Source organism: Pristiophorus japonicus, chromosome 14, assembly GCF_044704955.1.
Source record: "Pristiophorus japonicus isolate sPriJap1 chromosome 14, sPriJap1.hap1, whole genome shotgun sequence".
Taxonomy (NCBI): domain Eukaryota; kingdom Metazoa; phylum Chordata; class Chondrichthyes; family Pristiophoridae; genus Pristiophorus; species Pristiophorus japonicus.
In genome coordinates, this window is record NC_091990.1 from 2082229 (window position 1) to 2098017 (window position 15789).

The following is a 15789-nucleotide window of genomic DNA, read 5'->3' on the forward strand; positions in this document are numbered from 1 at the left end:
GGGAGGGGGGGAGGAGAGAGAGAGGGAGGGAGGGAGGAGAGAGAGGGGGGGAGGAGAGAGAGGGAGGGGGGGGAGGAGAGAGATAGAGAGGGAGGGGGGAGAGAGGGAGGGGGGAGGGGAGAGAGAGAGGGGGGGGAGAAGAGACAGAGGGAGGAGGGAGAGGGAGGGAGGGAGAGAGAGAGAGGGAGGGGGAGAGAGGGAGGGGAAGGGAGGGGGGGAGAGAGAGAGGGAGGAGGGGAGAGAGAGGGAGGAGGGGAGGGGGGGTGAGAGAGGGAGGAGGGGAGGGGGGGTGAGAGAGGGAGGAGGGAGAGAGGGAGGGGGAGAGAGGGGGGGGGAGAGGGAGGGGGAGAGGGAGACGGGAGAGAGGGAGACAGGGAGGGGGAGGGGGAGGGAGGGAGACAGAGGGACAGACAGAGAGAGAGACACACAGAGAGAGGGAGGGAGAGAGACAGACAGATGGAGGGGGGAGGGAGAGAGGGACAGACAGAGAGGGAGGGGGGAGACAGACAGAGAGAGAGAGAGAGGGAGACAGAGGGAGGGAGAGAGAAAGACAGATCGAGAGGGAGAGGGAAAGGGAGGGGGTAGGGAGAGGAAAAGGGAGGGGGGGAGAGAGAGGGGGAGAGAGAGACAGACAGATGGAGGGAGAGAGAGACAGACAGACTGGTGTGAATGACATTGTCTAGAGGACACTGCAATTTTTAAAGTAGCACGTTTCAACTCGCTGGTCCCCAAACATCTCCCTCCCAGAGCAAATAAATCATCCCCTGGGGTGGGGCAGTACAGACACGGGAGTAATTGGGGGGCACCTTATCCAACCAGCAGACTGATGTTGAAACTCAAATCAATTTTCATTAATCTGTATTACACTCAAAATTCACCCAGATTCCCGTTTACTCCGTTGATTGTATTATGGAACTGTTGAGTGTTTTAGACAGGGTGAGATGATTGCTCAAGAATCACATTTGGCATTTTAGAAAGTCCTTTTAGGGAACTTCCGGATTTTATTCGGGCAGGGGAGGGGGTTCCTTTGCAGAGCGGGCCTGCATCACAGACACAAGTGCGTGCAGACAGCACATGCGTAGTGCATACGCACGAATTTGCAAGATTACTCCCTCTGTTATTGTGCGTTGCAGCACAGTCATAAATCTGATCATTCTCAAACAGCGTTATCTTCAGATTTATCTGGGCACATTATGCCCACTGTTCATTTTACCGTGCAAAAATATCGCTGAGAATTTATATCGTGTGTGTCTATATATACACTTACAAATGAAGAGGATAAATACCGAAATATATTGTGGACCCAACTCTAATTTATTATTGATTCAATATTTTTAATTCTAATTGAAACTATTTGATTTAAATCGCGTTGAACGTGATAGTTTTAATTTGTATTTATATTTAAATATTAACCAGAGTTTTAGCTAACCAATTTTCGCAAATATTTCAATGTTGGAAGGTATTAAAATAACGGAGAGGTTGCTGAGTAGAAAAATGAAAGCATCGTATTTCTATCACAAATTATGACTTTTTATTGATGATTGTAAACAAGAGTACATCTGAAATCTCAAACAAGAACCAACAATTCACAAACGACGATTTTTCAATAAACTGTTGTGCAATGTTACAGTAAGAATTGAAAGTGCCCTATACATTTTGTTTCCCTTTGAACAATTGTGCAAATTGGAGTACAGTACACAAGGTCTTTTCATTGCATGTCCTGCTTTTGGTCCACTTTGGTTTCCCTTTGCTCGGATTCTGCAAACACCACCGTCTCTTTGCAGGGTGGGGGGTATCCAACAGCATGTGCCCGCCCCAAATTCGATTTGGCTTTAGTGCAACATCTGCGCTGAAGTAGCGCCGGACAGACGCTCCCCAGCCCCAGGGGCTGGAATAAATATTCAGGCACAGTAAAGACCCGGGCTCGCTCTGCAGCCTATTGTTGATGCTGAGCAGCTAGACGTCGCTGGGCGACCTGGACCTGAAGGAGAGTTTGGGCGAGAGGCAGCCACAGCACACTGCCCACAGCACCTTCTGGATATCTTGGTTGCGGTAGGCGTAGATGACCGGGTTGATGAGGGAGTTGTAGATAGCAGGCAGGAAGGTGATGTAGGTGTAGAGAGACGGGTAGGTGTAATCTCCCATCAAGCAGTAGATGGCGAAAGGCAGCCAGCAAATTGCAAAGGCTCCCAGGATGACAGCCAGCGTGGAGATGCCTTTCCTGGTGGTCACGTAGTGGGAAGTGGCGAGGAAGTGGCGCTGGAGGGCAATTTGGTGAGCGTGCCTGCAGACGATCTTACAGATCTGCATGTAGAGTTGCAGCATCATCCCGAACACCATGAAAAAGGTGATGGACAGGATGATAAGGTTGTTCTTGGTCAGCGGCCTGACGATGCTGCAGGTGGAGATATCCTTGCGGCAGTTCCAGCCCATGACTGGCAGGAGCCCCAGGCTGATGGACACCCCCCAGGTCAGGATCAGCATGATGTAGGTCCTGGTCACCGTCCTCTCCGAGTAGTAGGTCAGCGCGTTGTAGAGCGAGAGGTAGCGGTCAATGGTGATGGCCAGCAAGCTGCTGACCGAGGCGGTGAAGGAGGCCACCAGGAGCCCCACGGTCACTAGCCCCACCACCTCGGAGCGGATGCAATAGAGGAACACAAAATGCACGATCAGCCCCAGGCCCGCCAGCAAGTCCGCCGTCGCTAGGCTCCCGATCAGCAGGAACATCGGCGTCCTGAGCGCCGGCGTGTAGAAGATGATGGCCACCACGATGGCATTCTCGCAGGAGATGATGGTCCCAGACACACACAGCACCACGTCCCAGGGGTTGAGTGGGGGCGGCTGCACCGCCGAGGCAAGGTCCAGCGATGAATTGTCCTCATTCGATTCGAACCAGCTCGCCTGGTCCTCGCTGGAGTTTTTAGAAATATTCTCATTCATGATGTTGCGTGTCGGGTTGCTAACCTGCAAATGTGGATGGAGACATTTAAAAAACAGTTCTGAGCGCTGTACATGTTAATTCTATGAAGTTTCTCTATTTATTGTCATCCAGACAGACATGCTTATCGTGTGGTCATTGATAACACTATCACAACTTGCACCCGCGTCTCTATTTACAACTGGAAATACTTTTAATCACAACAAGACATTCACATTCAACTTGCAACCTTCCCCACCAACCCACCTCCAAAACTGACGCTTGGTCTTCTTGAAAGCAATCAATGCACCGCTCTTAAACACTCTGTCCCCTTATCTCCGAACAATCGGGGTATTACCTGTTGGTTTAGATGTTGCACATTGAAAGTCCTCTTCCTTTGGGGTTTTTTTTGCAAAGACCAAGACAGAGATCGAGAGAAAGCGGCGTGCTGACGCTGTGCAGAGGAAGCCGCTAGTGTGTGCAGGCTGCAGGCTGTGTACTGCGCTCCATGGCACAGTGCAGAGTGCCGGGGTGCAGGAGGGAAAGGGCTTTTTGTGCACAGCCACTGACTCCTTGCAGCCCGGACACATTGATCACTCGCGCGCTCGCTGCTCAAGCACCTCGGTGACGTCACCCGCCCCCCACACACAGCGCACCAATCAGCTGCCGAGCCCGGGCGGGGGAACGCGCGCTGCATGCAAAAGAGTTCCATTCATAAAAGTTCAATGTGGCACAACTTGAGCGCGGGCGGCAGCAAACTCACTCCATCCAGCACTGATGGTGGGCGGGCACATTGGCTGCAATGTAATGCACAATGCAGCAAAGGCAATCTCTACTCTGTCATTTTTATAAATATAAAAGATGCATCGACCTGAACGAGAGCATGGATTAACAGATTTCTAAAGGGCAGGCTGCCCTCGCCACACACGCTCTTACTGTAACAATACTCTCTCTCCAATAATGCATAGAAACATAGAAAATAGGTGCAGGAGTAGGCCATTCGGCCCTTCGAGCCTGCACCGCCATTCAATAAGATCATGGCTGATCATTCACCTCAGTACCCCTTTCCCGCTTTCTCACCATACCCCTTGATCCCTTTAGCTGTAAGGGCCACATCTAACTCCCTCTTGAATACATCCAATTATGAATATATCCAATGCAGATGTCTTGTCCCTGAAATGTCACTCCCAGTGCAGAAGGACCCTGTAACAACACTTAAAACGTATACGATTCTGAGGTGGCTGGACAGGGTAGATGCAGAGAGGATGTTTCCCCTCGTGGCGGAATCTAGAACTCGGGGGCATAGTTTCAGAATAAGGGGTTGCCCATTTAAAACGGAGATGAGGAGGAATTTCTTCTCTGAGGGTGGTGAATCTTAGGAATTCTATACCTCAAAGAGCTGTGGAGGCTGGGTCATTGAATATATTTAAGGATAGACAGATTTTTGAACGATAAGGGAGTCCAGGGTTATGGGGAGCGGGCGGGGAAATGGAGTTGAGGCCAAGATCAGATCAGCCAAGATCTTCTTGAATGGCGGAGCAGGCTCAAGGGACCAAATGGCCAACTCCTGCTCCTATTTCTTATGTTCTTATGTAAATGTGGCTTTCAAAAGGGAATTGGATAAACACCTGAAGGAAAAATATGAAGTAAATGGACTTAAATCTTGGACTTAAGTCTTAAATCTAGTGTCAGCCGTGGCTCAGTGGGTAGCACCCTCGCCTCTGAATCAGAAGGTTGTGGGTTTAAGGCCCACTCCAGAGACTTGAGCACATAAATCTAAGCTGACACTCCCAGTGCAGTGCTGAGGGAGGACGACAGGGAAAGGGTGGGGGAGTGGGACTAGCTGAAGTGCTCTTGCAGAGAGCCGGCATGGGCTGATTGGCCTCCTTCTGTGCTGTAACTATTCTATGATTCTATGTACTAGAATTTTAGAAAAAACTGCATTAAATTCTGCGATTATAGAAGCATATAGATTTATGGCACAGAAGGAGGCCATTCAGCCCATCGTGTCCGTGATTGTTTGTACTGCTCGTTCTGCCTGTCCATTGGAGGCTGGTTTAAACGGGGCTGAGGTGACATGTTTGATCCCATTGCGGGTCAAGAATTCTTTAAATTCAGCACTGGTGAAACATGGCCCGTTGTCACTGACCAGTATGTCAGGCAGGCCGTGGGTGGCAAACATGGCCCTCAGGCTTTCAATGGTGGCGGTGGCGGTGCTTCCCAACATTATTTCACATTCAATCCATTTTGAAAAAGCATCCACCATCACCAGGAACATTTTACCGAGAAACGGGCCCACATAGTTGACATGGATCCTCGACCATGGTCTGGAGGGCCAGGACCACAAACTTAGTGGTGCCTCTCTGGGCACGTTGCTCAACTGAGCACACGCTGCATTGCCATACACAGGACTCTAAGTTAGAGTCGATACCAGGCCACCACACGTGGGATCTGGCTATTGCTTTCATCATTACTATACCCGGGTGTGTGCTGTGGAGATCCGAGATGAACGTCTCCCTGCCCTTTTTGGGTAGCACTACGCGGTTACCCCACAACAGGCAGTCTGCCTGAATGGACAGCTCGTCCTTTCACCGCTGGAACGGCTTGATTAGCACCTTGCATTTCAATGGGGATGCAGTACACAGTTTTTTACTCGGGACGGCAGAGGATCTTGGCTGGTCCAAGTCCTAACCTGGCCTGCCGTGACAGGTGATTTATCATTTTCAAATGCTTCCATGACCATCAAAAAGTCTGCGGGCTGCGCCACCATCAACAAGTTTGCAGGCTGCACCATTTCCACCCCCGTGGTGGGCAATGGTAGCCGACTGAGAGCATCCGCATAGTTCTCGGTGCCTGGCCTGTGGTGGATGGTATAGTTATATGCTGATAGCGCGAGTGCCCACCTTTGTATGCGGGCTGAGGCATTAGTATTTATCCCCTTGTTTCCAGCTCAAATTTGACACCAAACAGGTACTGGTGCATTTTCTTTACCCCAAACACACACGCTAATGCCTCTTTCTCAATCATGCTGTAGGCCCTCTCGGCCTTTGACAAGCTCCTGGAGGCATAGGCGACAGGTTGCAACTTCCCCGCAACGTTAGCTTGTTGTAATACACACCCGACTCCGTACGACGATGCATCACATGCGAGCACAAGTCTTTTACACGGGTTATACAATACAAGCAGCTTGTTGGAGCATAAAATGCTTCTGGCTTTCTGAAAAGCAATTATTTGTTTTTTTTCCCATACCCAGTTCTCACCTTTGCGCAATAACACATGTAGGGGCTCTAAGAGAATGCTTAACCCGATAGGAAGTTACCAAAATAGTTGAGGAGCCCCAGGAATTACCGCAGCTCCGTGATGTTCTGTGGCCTGGGCGCGTTCCTGATAGTCTCTGTCTTGGCGTCTGTGGGCCGAATGCCATCCGCCGCGATCTTTCTCCCCAAAAACTCCACTTCTGTTGCCATGAGGACGTATTTCAACCTCTTCAGCCGCAGCCCTACGCGATCCAGTCACTGGAGGACCTTCTCCAGGTTTTGTAGGTGCTCGACGGTGTCCCGACCCGTGACCAATATGTCGTCCTGAAAAACCACCATGTGTGGTACCGACTTGAGTAGGCTCTCCATGTTTCTCTGAAAGATCGCTGCAGCCGACCGAATTCCAAACGGGCATCTGTTGTAGATGAACAGTCCCTTGTGCGTGTTGATGAAGGTGAGGCCCTTCGAAGACTCCTCCAGCTCCTGCGTCATGTAGGCTGAAGTCAGGTCGAGCTTGGTGAATGTCTTGCCTCCTGCCAGTGTCGCAAATAGGTCTTCTGCCTTAGGTAGTGGGCATTGGTCCTGTAGCGAGAAACGATTAATAGTTCCTTGTTAATCGCCGCAAATCCTGACCGTGCCATCACTTTTGAGTACTGAAACAATCGGGCTGGTCCACTCGCTGAATTCCACTGTGGAGATGATGCCCTCGCGTTGCAGCCTGTCCAGCTTGATTTCCACTCTCTCCCTCATCATGTGAGGTACCGCTCGCGCCTTGTGGTGAATGGGTCGTGCCTCTGGGACCAAGTGGATCCGCACCTTCGCCCCGGAAAAGTTTCCAATGCCTGGCTCAAAAAGGGAAGGAAATTTTTTAAGAACCTGGGTACATGCGGCCTCATCGACATGTGATAGCGTTCGGATGTCATCCCAGTTCCAGCGGATTTTGCCCAGCCAGCTCCTTCCAAGCAGTGTGGGGCCATCGCCCGGGACAATCCAGAGTGGCAGTTTGTGCACCGTGCCCTTGTAGGTGACCTTGACCATGGTGCTGCCCAGGACAGTGATGAGCTTTTTGGTGTATGTTCTCAGTTTCATGTGGATGGGGCTCAGGTCTGGTCAGAATGCCTTGTTGCACCACAGTCTCTCAAACATCTTTTTACTCATGATGGATTGGCTAGCATCAGTATCCAGTTCCATGGCTACGGGTAAGCCATTCAATTTTACATTTAGCATTATAGGTGGACATTTCGTCGAAAATGTGTGCACCCCGTGTACTTCAGCATCTGTCTCCTCTCTATGAGGCTCAAAATTGCTTTGATCCATGATGGACCGATCTTCCTCTGCCAAGTGGTGGTTAGCAGGTTTTGCAGAGCTGCAAGCTTGTTGGAGGTGCCCCATTGTTCCACAGCTCTTGCAAACATACCCTTTGAAGCGGCATGAATAGGCTGAATGGAAGCCTCTACAACGCCAACATGGTGTGAATTGCTTTGCATTCAACCTTTGTTGTGGACTCCGATTCATCTGGGTCACCTGAGGCCTGCTGGCAGTTGCAGACTCGTGGGTTCTGCCCTGTACATTTCTGTTCGCAAACACAGTTCCAGTTAATTTATAAACATTGCTTGCACTTGTGTGCTGAGAGATTTGTTTGGTGTTATCACTGGTGAACATAAACGCCTGTGCTATTGCAATGGCCTTACCGAGGGTCGGTGTCTCTACAGTCAAAGGTTTTCCTAGGATGGTCTCGTGGCCAATGCCCAGTACAAAAAAGTCTCTGAGCATCTGCTCCAGGTAGCCATCAAACTCACATTGTCCTGCAAGTCGCCTTAGCTCGGCGACGTAGCTCGCCACTTCCTGACCTTCAGATCGCTGGCACGTGTAGAACCGATATCTCGCCATCAGCACGCTCTCCCTTGGGTTAAGATGCTCCTGAACCAGTGTACACAGCTCCTCATATGACTTATCTGTGGGTTTCACCGGAGCCAGAAGATTCTTCATGAGACTGTAGGTCGGTGCCCCGCAGACTGTGAGGAGGACCGCTCTCCTTTTTGCAGCGCTTCCTTCTCCGTCCAGCTCATTGGCTACAAAGTACTGGTCTAGCCGTTCGACATAGGCTTCCCAGTCCTCGCCCTCCGAGAACTTCTCCAGGATGCCCACAGTTTGCTGCATCTTTGCGTTGGATTCGTATACTCGTCGTCAGTTATTGTGTTCCTAACACAGATGAGACTGCACACAGGGAGGTTAAAGTAACAGTGACCTCAGTCATTGCAATAGCACCTGGGCAGGACCGGAACCAATGTCCTAGGGGGAGTGTTTGCTAGTGCTGTTGGGGAGGAGTTAAACTAATATGGCAGGGGGATGGGAACCAATGCAGGGAGACAGAGGGAGACAAAAGGGAGGCAGAGGCAGGAGACGGAGGGGAGATGGGGGGGTGGGGGGCGGAGAGGCCCGGGGCGGGGAACAGGAAGGGTCACTGTGCGGCAGAATTCTAAAAGGACAAAGGGTGTTAAAAAAACAAGCCTGAAGGCTTTGTGTCTTAATGAAAGGAGTATCCGCAATAAGGTGGATGAATTAACTGTGCAAATAGATGTTAACAAATATGATGTGATTGGGATTACGGAGACGTGGCTCCAGGATGATCAGGGCTGGGAACTCAACATCCATGGGTATTCAACATTCAGGAAGGATAGAATAAAAGGAAAAGGAGGTGGGGTAGCATTGCTGGTTAAAGAGGAGATTAATGCAATAGTTAGGAAAGACATTAGCTTGGATGATGTGGAATCTATATGGGTAGAGCTGCAGAACACCAAAGGGCAAAAAACGTGAGTGGGAGTTGTGTACAGACCTCCAAACAGTAGTAGTGATGTTGGGGAGGGCATCAAACAGGAAATTAGGGGTGCATGCAATAAAGGTGCAGCAGTTATAATGGGTGACTTTAATATGCACATAGATTGGGCTCGCCAAACTGGAAGCAATACGGTGGAGGAGGATTTCTTGGAGTGCATAAGGGATGGTTTTCTAGACCAAAATGTCGAGGAACCAACTAGGGGGGAGGCCATCTTAGACTGGGTGTTGTGTAATGAGAGAGGACTAATTAGCAATCTCATTGTGCGAGGCCTCTTGGGGAAGAGTGACCATAATATGGTGGAATTCTGCATTAGGATGGAGAATGATACAGTTAATTCAGAGACCATGGTCCAGAACTTAAAGAAGGGTAACTTTGAAGGTATGAGGCATGAATTGGCTAGGATAGATTGGCGAATGATACTTAAGGGGTTGACTGTGGATGGGCAATGGCAGACATTTAGAGACCGCATGGATGAATTACAACAATTGTACATTCCTGTCTGGCGTAAAAATAAAAAAGGGAAGGTGGCTCAACCGTGGCTATCTAGGGAAATCAGGGATAGTATTAAAGCCAAGGAAGTGGCATACAAATTGGCCAGAAATAGCAGCGAACCTGGGGACTGGTAGAAATTTAGAACTCAGCAGAGGGGGACAAAGGGTTTGATTAGGGCAGGGAAAATGGAGTACGAGAAGAAGCTTGCAGGGAACATTAAAGCGGATTGCAAAAGTTTCTATAGGTATGTAAAGAGAAAAAGGTTAGTAAAGACAAACGTAGGTCCCCTGCAGTCAGAATCAGGGGAAGTCATAACGGGGAGAAAAGAAATGGCAGACCAATTGAACAAGTACTTTGGTTCATTATTCACTAAGGAGGACACAAACAACCTTCCGGATATAAAAGGGGTCAGAGGGTCTAGTAGGGAGGAGGAACTGAGGGAAATCATTATTAGTCGGGAAATTGATGGGATTGAAGGCCGATAAATCCCCAGGGCCTGATGGACTGCATCCCAGAGTACTTAAGGAGGTGGCCTTGGAAATAGCGGATGCATTGACAGTCATTTTCCAACATTCCATTGACTCTGGATCAGTTCCTATGGAATGGAGGGTAGCCAATGTAACCCCACTTTTTAAAAAAGGAGGGAGAGAGAAAACAGGGAATTATAGACCGGTCAGCCTGACCTCAGTAGTGGGTAAAATGATGGAATCAATTATTAAGGATGTCATAGCAGCGCATTTGGAAAATGGTGACATGATAGGTCCAAGTCAGCATGGATTTGTGATGGGGAAATCATGCTTGACAAATCTTCTGGAATTTTTTGAGGATGTTTCCAGTAAAGTGGACAAAGGAGAACCAGTTGATGTGGTATATTTGGACTTTCAGAAGGCTTTTGACAAGGTCCCACACAAGAGATTAATGTGCAAAGTTAAAGCACATGGGATTGGGGGTAGTGTGCTGACGTGGATTGAGAACTGGTTGTCAGACAGGAAGCAAAGAGTAGGAGTAAATGGGTACTTTTCAGAATGGCAGGCAGTGACTAGTGGGGTACCGCAAGGTTCTGTGCTGGGGCCCCAGCTGTTTACATTGTACATTAATGATTTAGACGAGGGGATTAAATGTAGTATCTCCAAATTTGCGGATGACACTAAGTTGGGTGGCAGTGTGAGCTGCGAGGAGGATGCTATGAGGCTGCAGAGTGACTTGGATAGGTTAGGTGAGTGGGCAAATGCGTGGCAGATGAAGTATAATGTGGATAAATGTGAGGTTATCCACTTTGGTGGTAAAAACAGAGAGACAGACTATTATCTGAATGGTGACAGATTAGGAAAAGGGAAGGTGCAACGAGACCTGGGTGTCATGGTACATCAGTCATTGAAGGTTGGCATGCAGGTACAGCAGACGGTTAAGAAAGCAAATGGCATGTTGGCCTTCATAGCGAGGGGATTTGAGTACAGGGGCAGGGAGGTGTTGCTACAGTTGTTCAGGGCCTTGGTGAGGCCACACCTGGAGTATTGTGTACAGTTTTGGTCTCCTAACTTGAGGAAGGACATTCTTGCTATTGAGGGAGTGCAGCGAAGATTCACCAGACTGATTCCCGGGATGGTGGGACTGACATATCAAGAAAGACTGGATCAACTGGGCTTGTATTCACTGGAGTTCAGAAGAATGAGAGGGGACCTCATAGAAACGTTTAAAATTCTGACGGGTTTAGACAGGTTAGATGCAGGAAGAATGTTCCCAATGTTGGGGAAGTCCAGAACCAGGGGTCACAGTCTAAGGATAAGGGGTAAGCCATTTAGGACCGAGATGAGGAGAGACTTCTTCACCCAGAGAGTGGTGAACCTGTGGAATTCTCTGCCACAGAAAGTGGTTGGGGCCAATTCACTAAATATATTCAAAAGGGAGTTAGATGAAGTCCTTACTACTCGGGGGTATGGCGAGAAAGCAGGAAGCGGGTACTGAAGTTTCATGTTCAGCCATGAACTCATTGAATGGCGGTGCAGGCTAGAAGGCCTGAATGGCCTACTCCTGCACCTATTTTCTATGTTTCTATGTTTCTATTAATAAGACACTCCAGAGTGAGGAACAGGCCTTAGTGGCCGGTTTATATACAGTGCTCCCAAGGGATGCTGGGATCCCTTGGGACTTCGGGGGATGCGCTCCCTGGTGGCGGAACATGGGAGTGCATGCTTTACAGATACACAACAGAAAGAAAGAAAGACTTTCATTTCTATAGCGCCTTTCATGACCACCGGACACCCCAAAGCACTTTACAGCCAATGAAGTACTTTTGGAAGTCACTGTTATAATGTAAGAAATGGGGTAGCCAATTTGCGCACAGCAAGCTTTCACAAACTGCAATGTGATAATGACCAGTTAATCTATTTTTGTTATGTTGATTGAGGGATAAATATCGGCCACAGGATATTGGGGATAACTGCCCCGCTCTTCTTCAAAATAGTGCTGTTGCATCTTTTACGTGCGCCTGAGAGAGCAGACGGGGCCTCGGTTTAACGTCTCATCTGAAAGGCAGCACCTCTGACAGTGCAGCACTCCCTCAGCACTGCACTGGAAGTATCATAAGAACATAACATAAGAACATAAGAATTAGGAACAGGAGTAGGCCATCTAGCCCCTCGAGCCTGCTCCGCCATTCAACAAGATCATGGCTGATCTGGCCGTGGACTCAGCTCCACTTACCTGCCCTCTCCCCATAACCCTTAATTCCCTTATTGGTTAAAAATCTATCTATCTGTGATTTGAAAACATTCAATGATCTAGCCTCAACTGCTTCCTTGGGCAGAGAATTCCACAGATTCACAACCCTCTGGGAGAAGAAATTCCTTCTCAACTCGGTTTTTAATTGGCTCCCCCGTATTTTGAGGCTGTGCCCCCTAGTTCTAGTCTCCCCGACCAGTGGAAACAATCTCTCTGCCTCTATCTTGTCTATCCCTTTCATTATTTTAAATGTTTTTTAAGATCACCCCTCATCCTTCTGAACTCCAACGAGTAAAGACCCAGTCTACTCAATCTATCATCATAAGGTAACCCCCTCATCTCCGGAATCAGCCTAGTGAATCGTCTCTGTACCCCCTCCAAAGCTAGTATATCCTTCCTTAAGTAAGGTGACCAAAACTGCACGCAGTACTCCAAGTGCGGCCTCACCAATACCCTATCCAGTTGCAGCAGGACCTCCCTGCTTAAATTTTTGTGCTCGAGTCTCTGGAGTGGGACTTGAACCCACAACCTTTTGACTCAGAGGTGAGGGTGCTGCCCATTGAGGCACTGGTTGACACCAAATTTAAGACTTAAGTCCATTGTTATCATTTACATCAGTAATGTCGGTCAGGCGTGCAAATCATTTAAGCGGGAGTGGAAATTGATGTCAGTTGTATTTTTGTAACTGATTAATCATGGCCTTTGGAAACAAAGCAGATATTGTTAACTCTGCAATAAGGGAACTTCTGTGGCATTGCTTACAGTAAGCTGGGAGTTGGGGTAGGGAAGAGGTGGAGGTGAGCAGGTGAAGGAAACGATTAGAACCGAATGGGACACGGAGATAGATACCGTTTTTTAAGAAGCAGGGCTTGGATTGCTGTAAATCCTTCCCTACCCCAGGTATTCCCAACTGTAACTAACCACATTCTGTGCTATAATTCCAAATCTTCTATGGCATTCTCTGTTGTATCTATCCCTTTTGTACACTCCCTCCCCACCTCCCAGAAAATCTGAGGGACACTCTACTGTAAATTCAGTTTGGAATTCCAAGTACTGCCCTTGGTGAGACCACACCTGGAGTATTGTGTACAGTTTGGGTCTCCTTACCTAAAGAAGGATATACTTGCCACAGAGGGAGTGCAGCGAAGGTTCACCAGACTGATTCCTGGGATGGGGGGATTGTCCTATGCAGAGAGATTGAGTAGACGAGGCCTATATTCCCTCGAGTTTATAAGAATGAGAGGTGATCTCATTGAAACATACAAAATTCTTGCAGGGCTTGACAGGGTTAATGCTGAGAAAATGTTTCCCCGGGCTGGGGAGTCTAGAACCAGGGGTCACATTTTCAGGATAAGGGATCAGCCATTTTGGACTGAGATGAGGAGAAATTTCTTCACTCAGGGGGCAACAACAACAACTTGTATTTATATAGCACCTTTTACGTAGTGAAACGTCCCAAGGTGCTTCACAGGAGCATTAGAAGACACAAATTTTTACGAGCCCCATAAGGAGAAATTATAGTACATGATCAAAAGCTTGGTCAAAGAGGTAGGTTTTAAGGGGCATCTTAGAGGAAAGAGAGGAAGAGAGGTTTAGGCAGGAATCTTTGGAATTCTCTTCCCCAGAGGTCTGTGATGCTGAGCCATTGAGTATATTCAAGGCTGAGATCGATAGATTTTTGGACTTTAGGGGAATCAAGGGATATGGGGATCGGGTGGGAAAGTGGGGTTGAGGTTGAAGATCAGTCGTGATCTCATTGAATGGCAGAGCAGGCTCAAGGAGCCTACACCCACTTCTATTTCTTATGTACTGTCCACTGTAAATCCTACCCCAATTACCAGGAACTACCAGGCACACTCTGCTGTAAATATCACTCTGAAATAACCCTCCCACATTCTCTCTCTATTGCAGATACCTCCCTGCAAGAATGTTCAGCTATGGTAAAATACCCACCCCCTTCCCCCAACCCCCCTCCATTGCCAACACATACCCTCCATAAGTACTCAACAGTAAATCCTCCCCACCCTCCAGATATCTCCAGGCAAACTATATTGTAAGTACTCCTTACTGTCAGAAACCCCAAATACTCATACTTTAAATCCCCCGCCCCCAACCCCTGTGGCCAGAACCAATGTTCCCTTTTGTTTTTCTATCCCCGCTGGGTGAGCCCCTGAATGGGCTGTTCGGGCACATGCAGTTATTCTCGTATCGGTGCCAAGTTTGGGCGGAACCTCGAGCGCTGCACAGCCGCGCAGAGTAACAGAAACTTTACAGAATCATCCCCCCCAAATACTCGCTGTTGTAAATACACACGTACACCCTTCAAGAAACTCTCAGATATTCTCTACTATAAATTTTCCGACCAGAAATCTCCAGTTACTCTCTAATATAAATACTCGCCCTCTCCCACCCAGCCCAGTGCCAGAAATCCCTCGACGTTCCCTATTGAACATTTCCCCATCAGAAATTCCGGGTACTTTGCACCAGGAAATTCGCTTCCCTCCCCCCAAAAAAGTGGAGGGAGCAGTAGTGTGGCAGGCCAGCAAGTGGGCTGAAGAGAGAATCCTTTAGGCCGGGTGATTCACAGCAGTGCTGCTAACCTGAAATAATGAGTAGTGATTCCGTGTGTGGGTTCTCCAGCACTCGACGTAAAGCTGGGGGCAGAGTGGCAGAGTGGGGTGAGTAGGCAGAAAGAATGGAGCCCCAAGCTGGAGCCATAAGATTGAATCAAGAGCTGGGGAGAAGTAGAACGCCACTGGGAAGAAATATAATAATACACAAAGCAATAAACAGAAATACACAGAGGTTGCAATGACCTTTTCTCTGCCAACTTGATAGCTGAAACTTAATTTTTGTACATTCTTAAGTGAATGTGACATTGCTCTGTGTTTGGGTACCTTGCTCATACTGTTATGTAATTAAAAAAAATAATCTATACAAATGTTCTGTTCCACCTTGGCATGTTAACTTATGACCTGCAATTATTGAATTGCAGTTCTCCTCACCGAGACCAGAGGTCAAGCCAGTTTGAGGCCAATTAAATCTGCTACATATTGAGCTAAAATAGTTTCACTTTAGACTGATTTGTTTGTTATCACCATGGTATATAAAAGCAAAGTCCTTAGGATTTGGGAATTTAATGAAGGCGTGACTTCCTTCACTCTGGCTGATGGTTAGAGCAGAGAAAGGATGGTGGAGATGGTGGAATAACGTGATCCAGGTCTAAAGGGGAAGGGGGTGAGAGCAAAACGGTGATCCAGACGGAAAGACGGATCACATTCTCTCGCCTCCCCCAGACGTGGATCATGTGCTTCCAACGTATGGAGCATATGAACGGCCTCTCCCAGTGTGAACTCGCTGGTGTGTTATCATAGGCGGTCCCTCAAAGCGAGGATGACTTGCTGCCACGCCAAAAAAGGATGAGTTCAAAGGTGTTAAAATGTTCTAGATCCCTAATTAATATTCCGGATCCCGAACTACATCCTGAAGGTTGGAAGATGCCTGTGCGTGGATTTTTTTAACGTGGGGTGACCATTGCACACCAGCCACCACACGGGCTTGAC

The 15789-nt window shown here is 48.4% G+C and overlaps 1 protein-coding gene across 1 annotated transcript; it reads right to left on the minus strand.

The window, feature by feature from the left end:
* Positions 1-1566: 1566 nt before the first annotated feature.
* LOC139279264 (G-protein coupled receptor 12-like) lies at positions 1567-3510 on the minus strand. The gene is made up of 2 exons (XM_070898390.1): positions 3276-3510; positions 1567-2964 (listed from the first exon to the last, which is right to left on the minus strand). Exon 2 carries the CDS (start codon positions 2938-2940, stop codon positions 1957-1959), a length of 984 nt encoding a protein of 327 aa, XP_070754491.1. The 5' UTR covers positions 2941-2964; positions 3276-3510; the 3' UTR covers positions 1567-1956.
* Positions 3511-15789: the final 12279 nt, after the last annotated feature.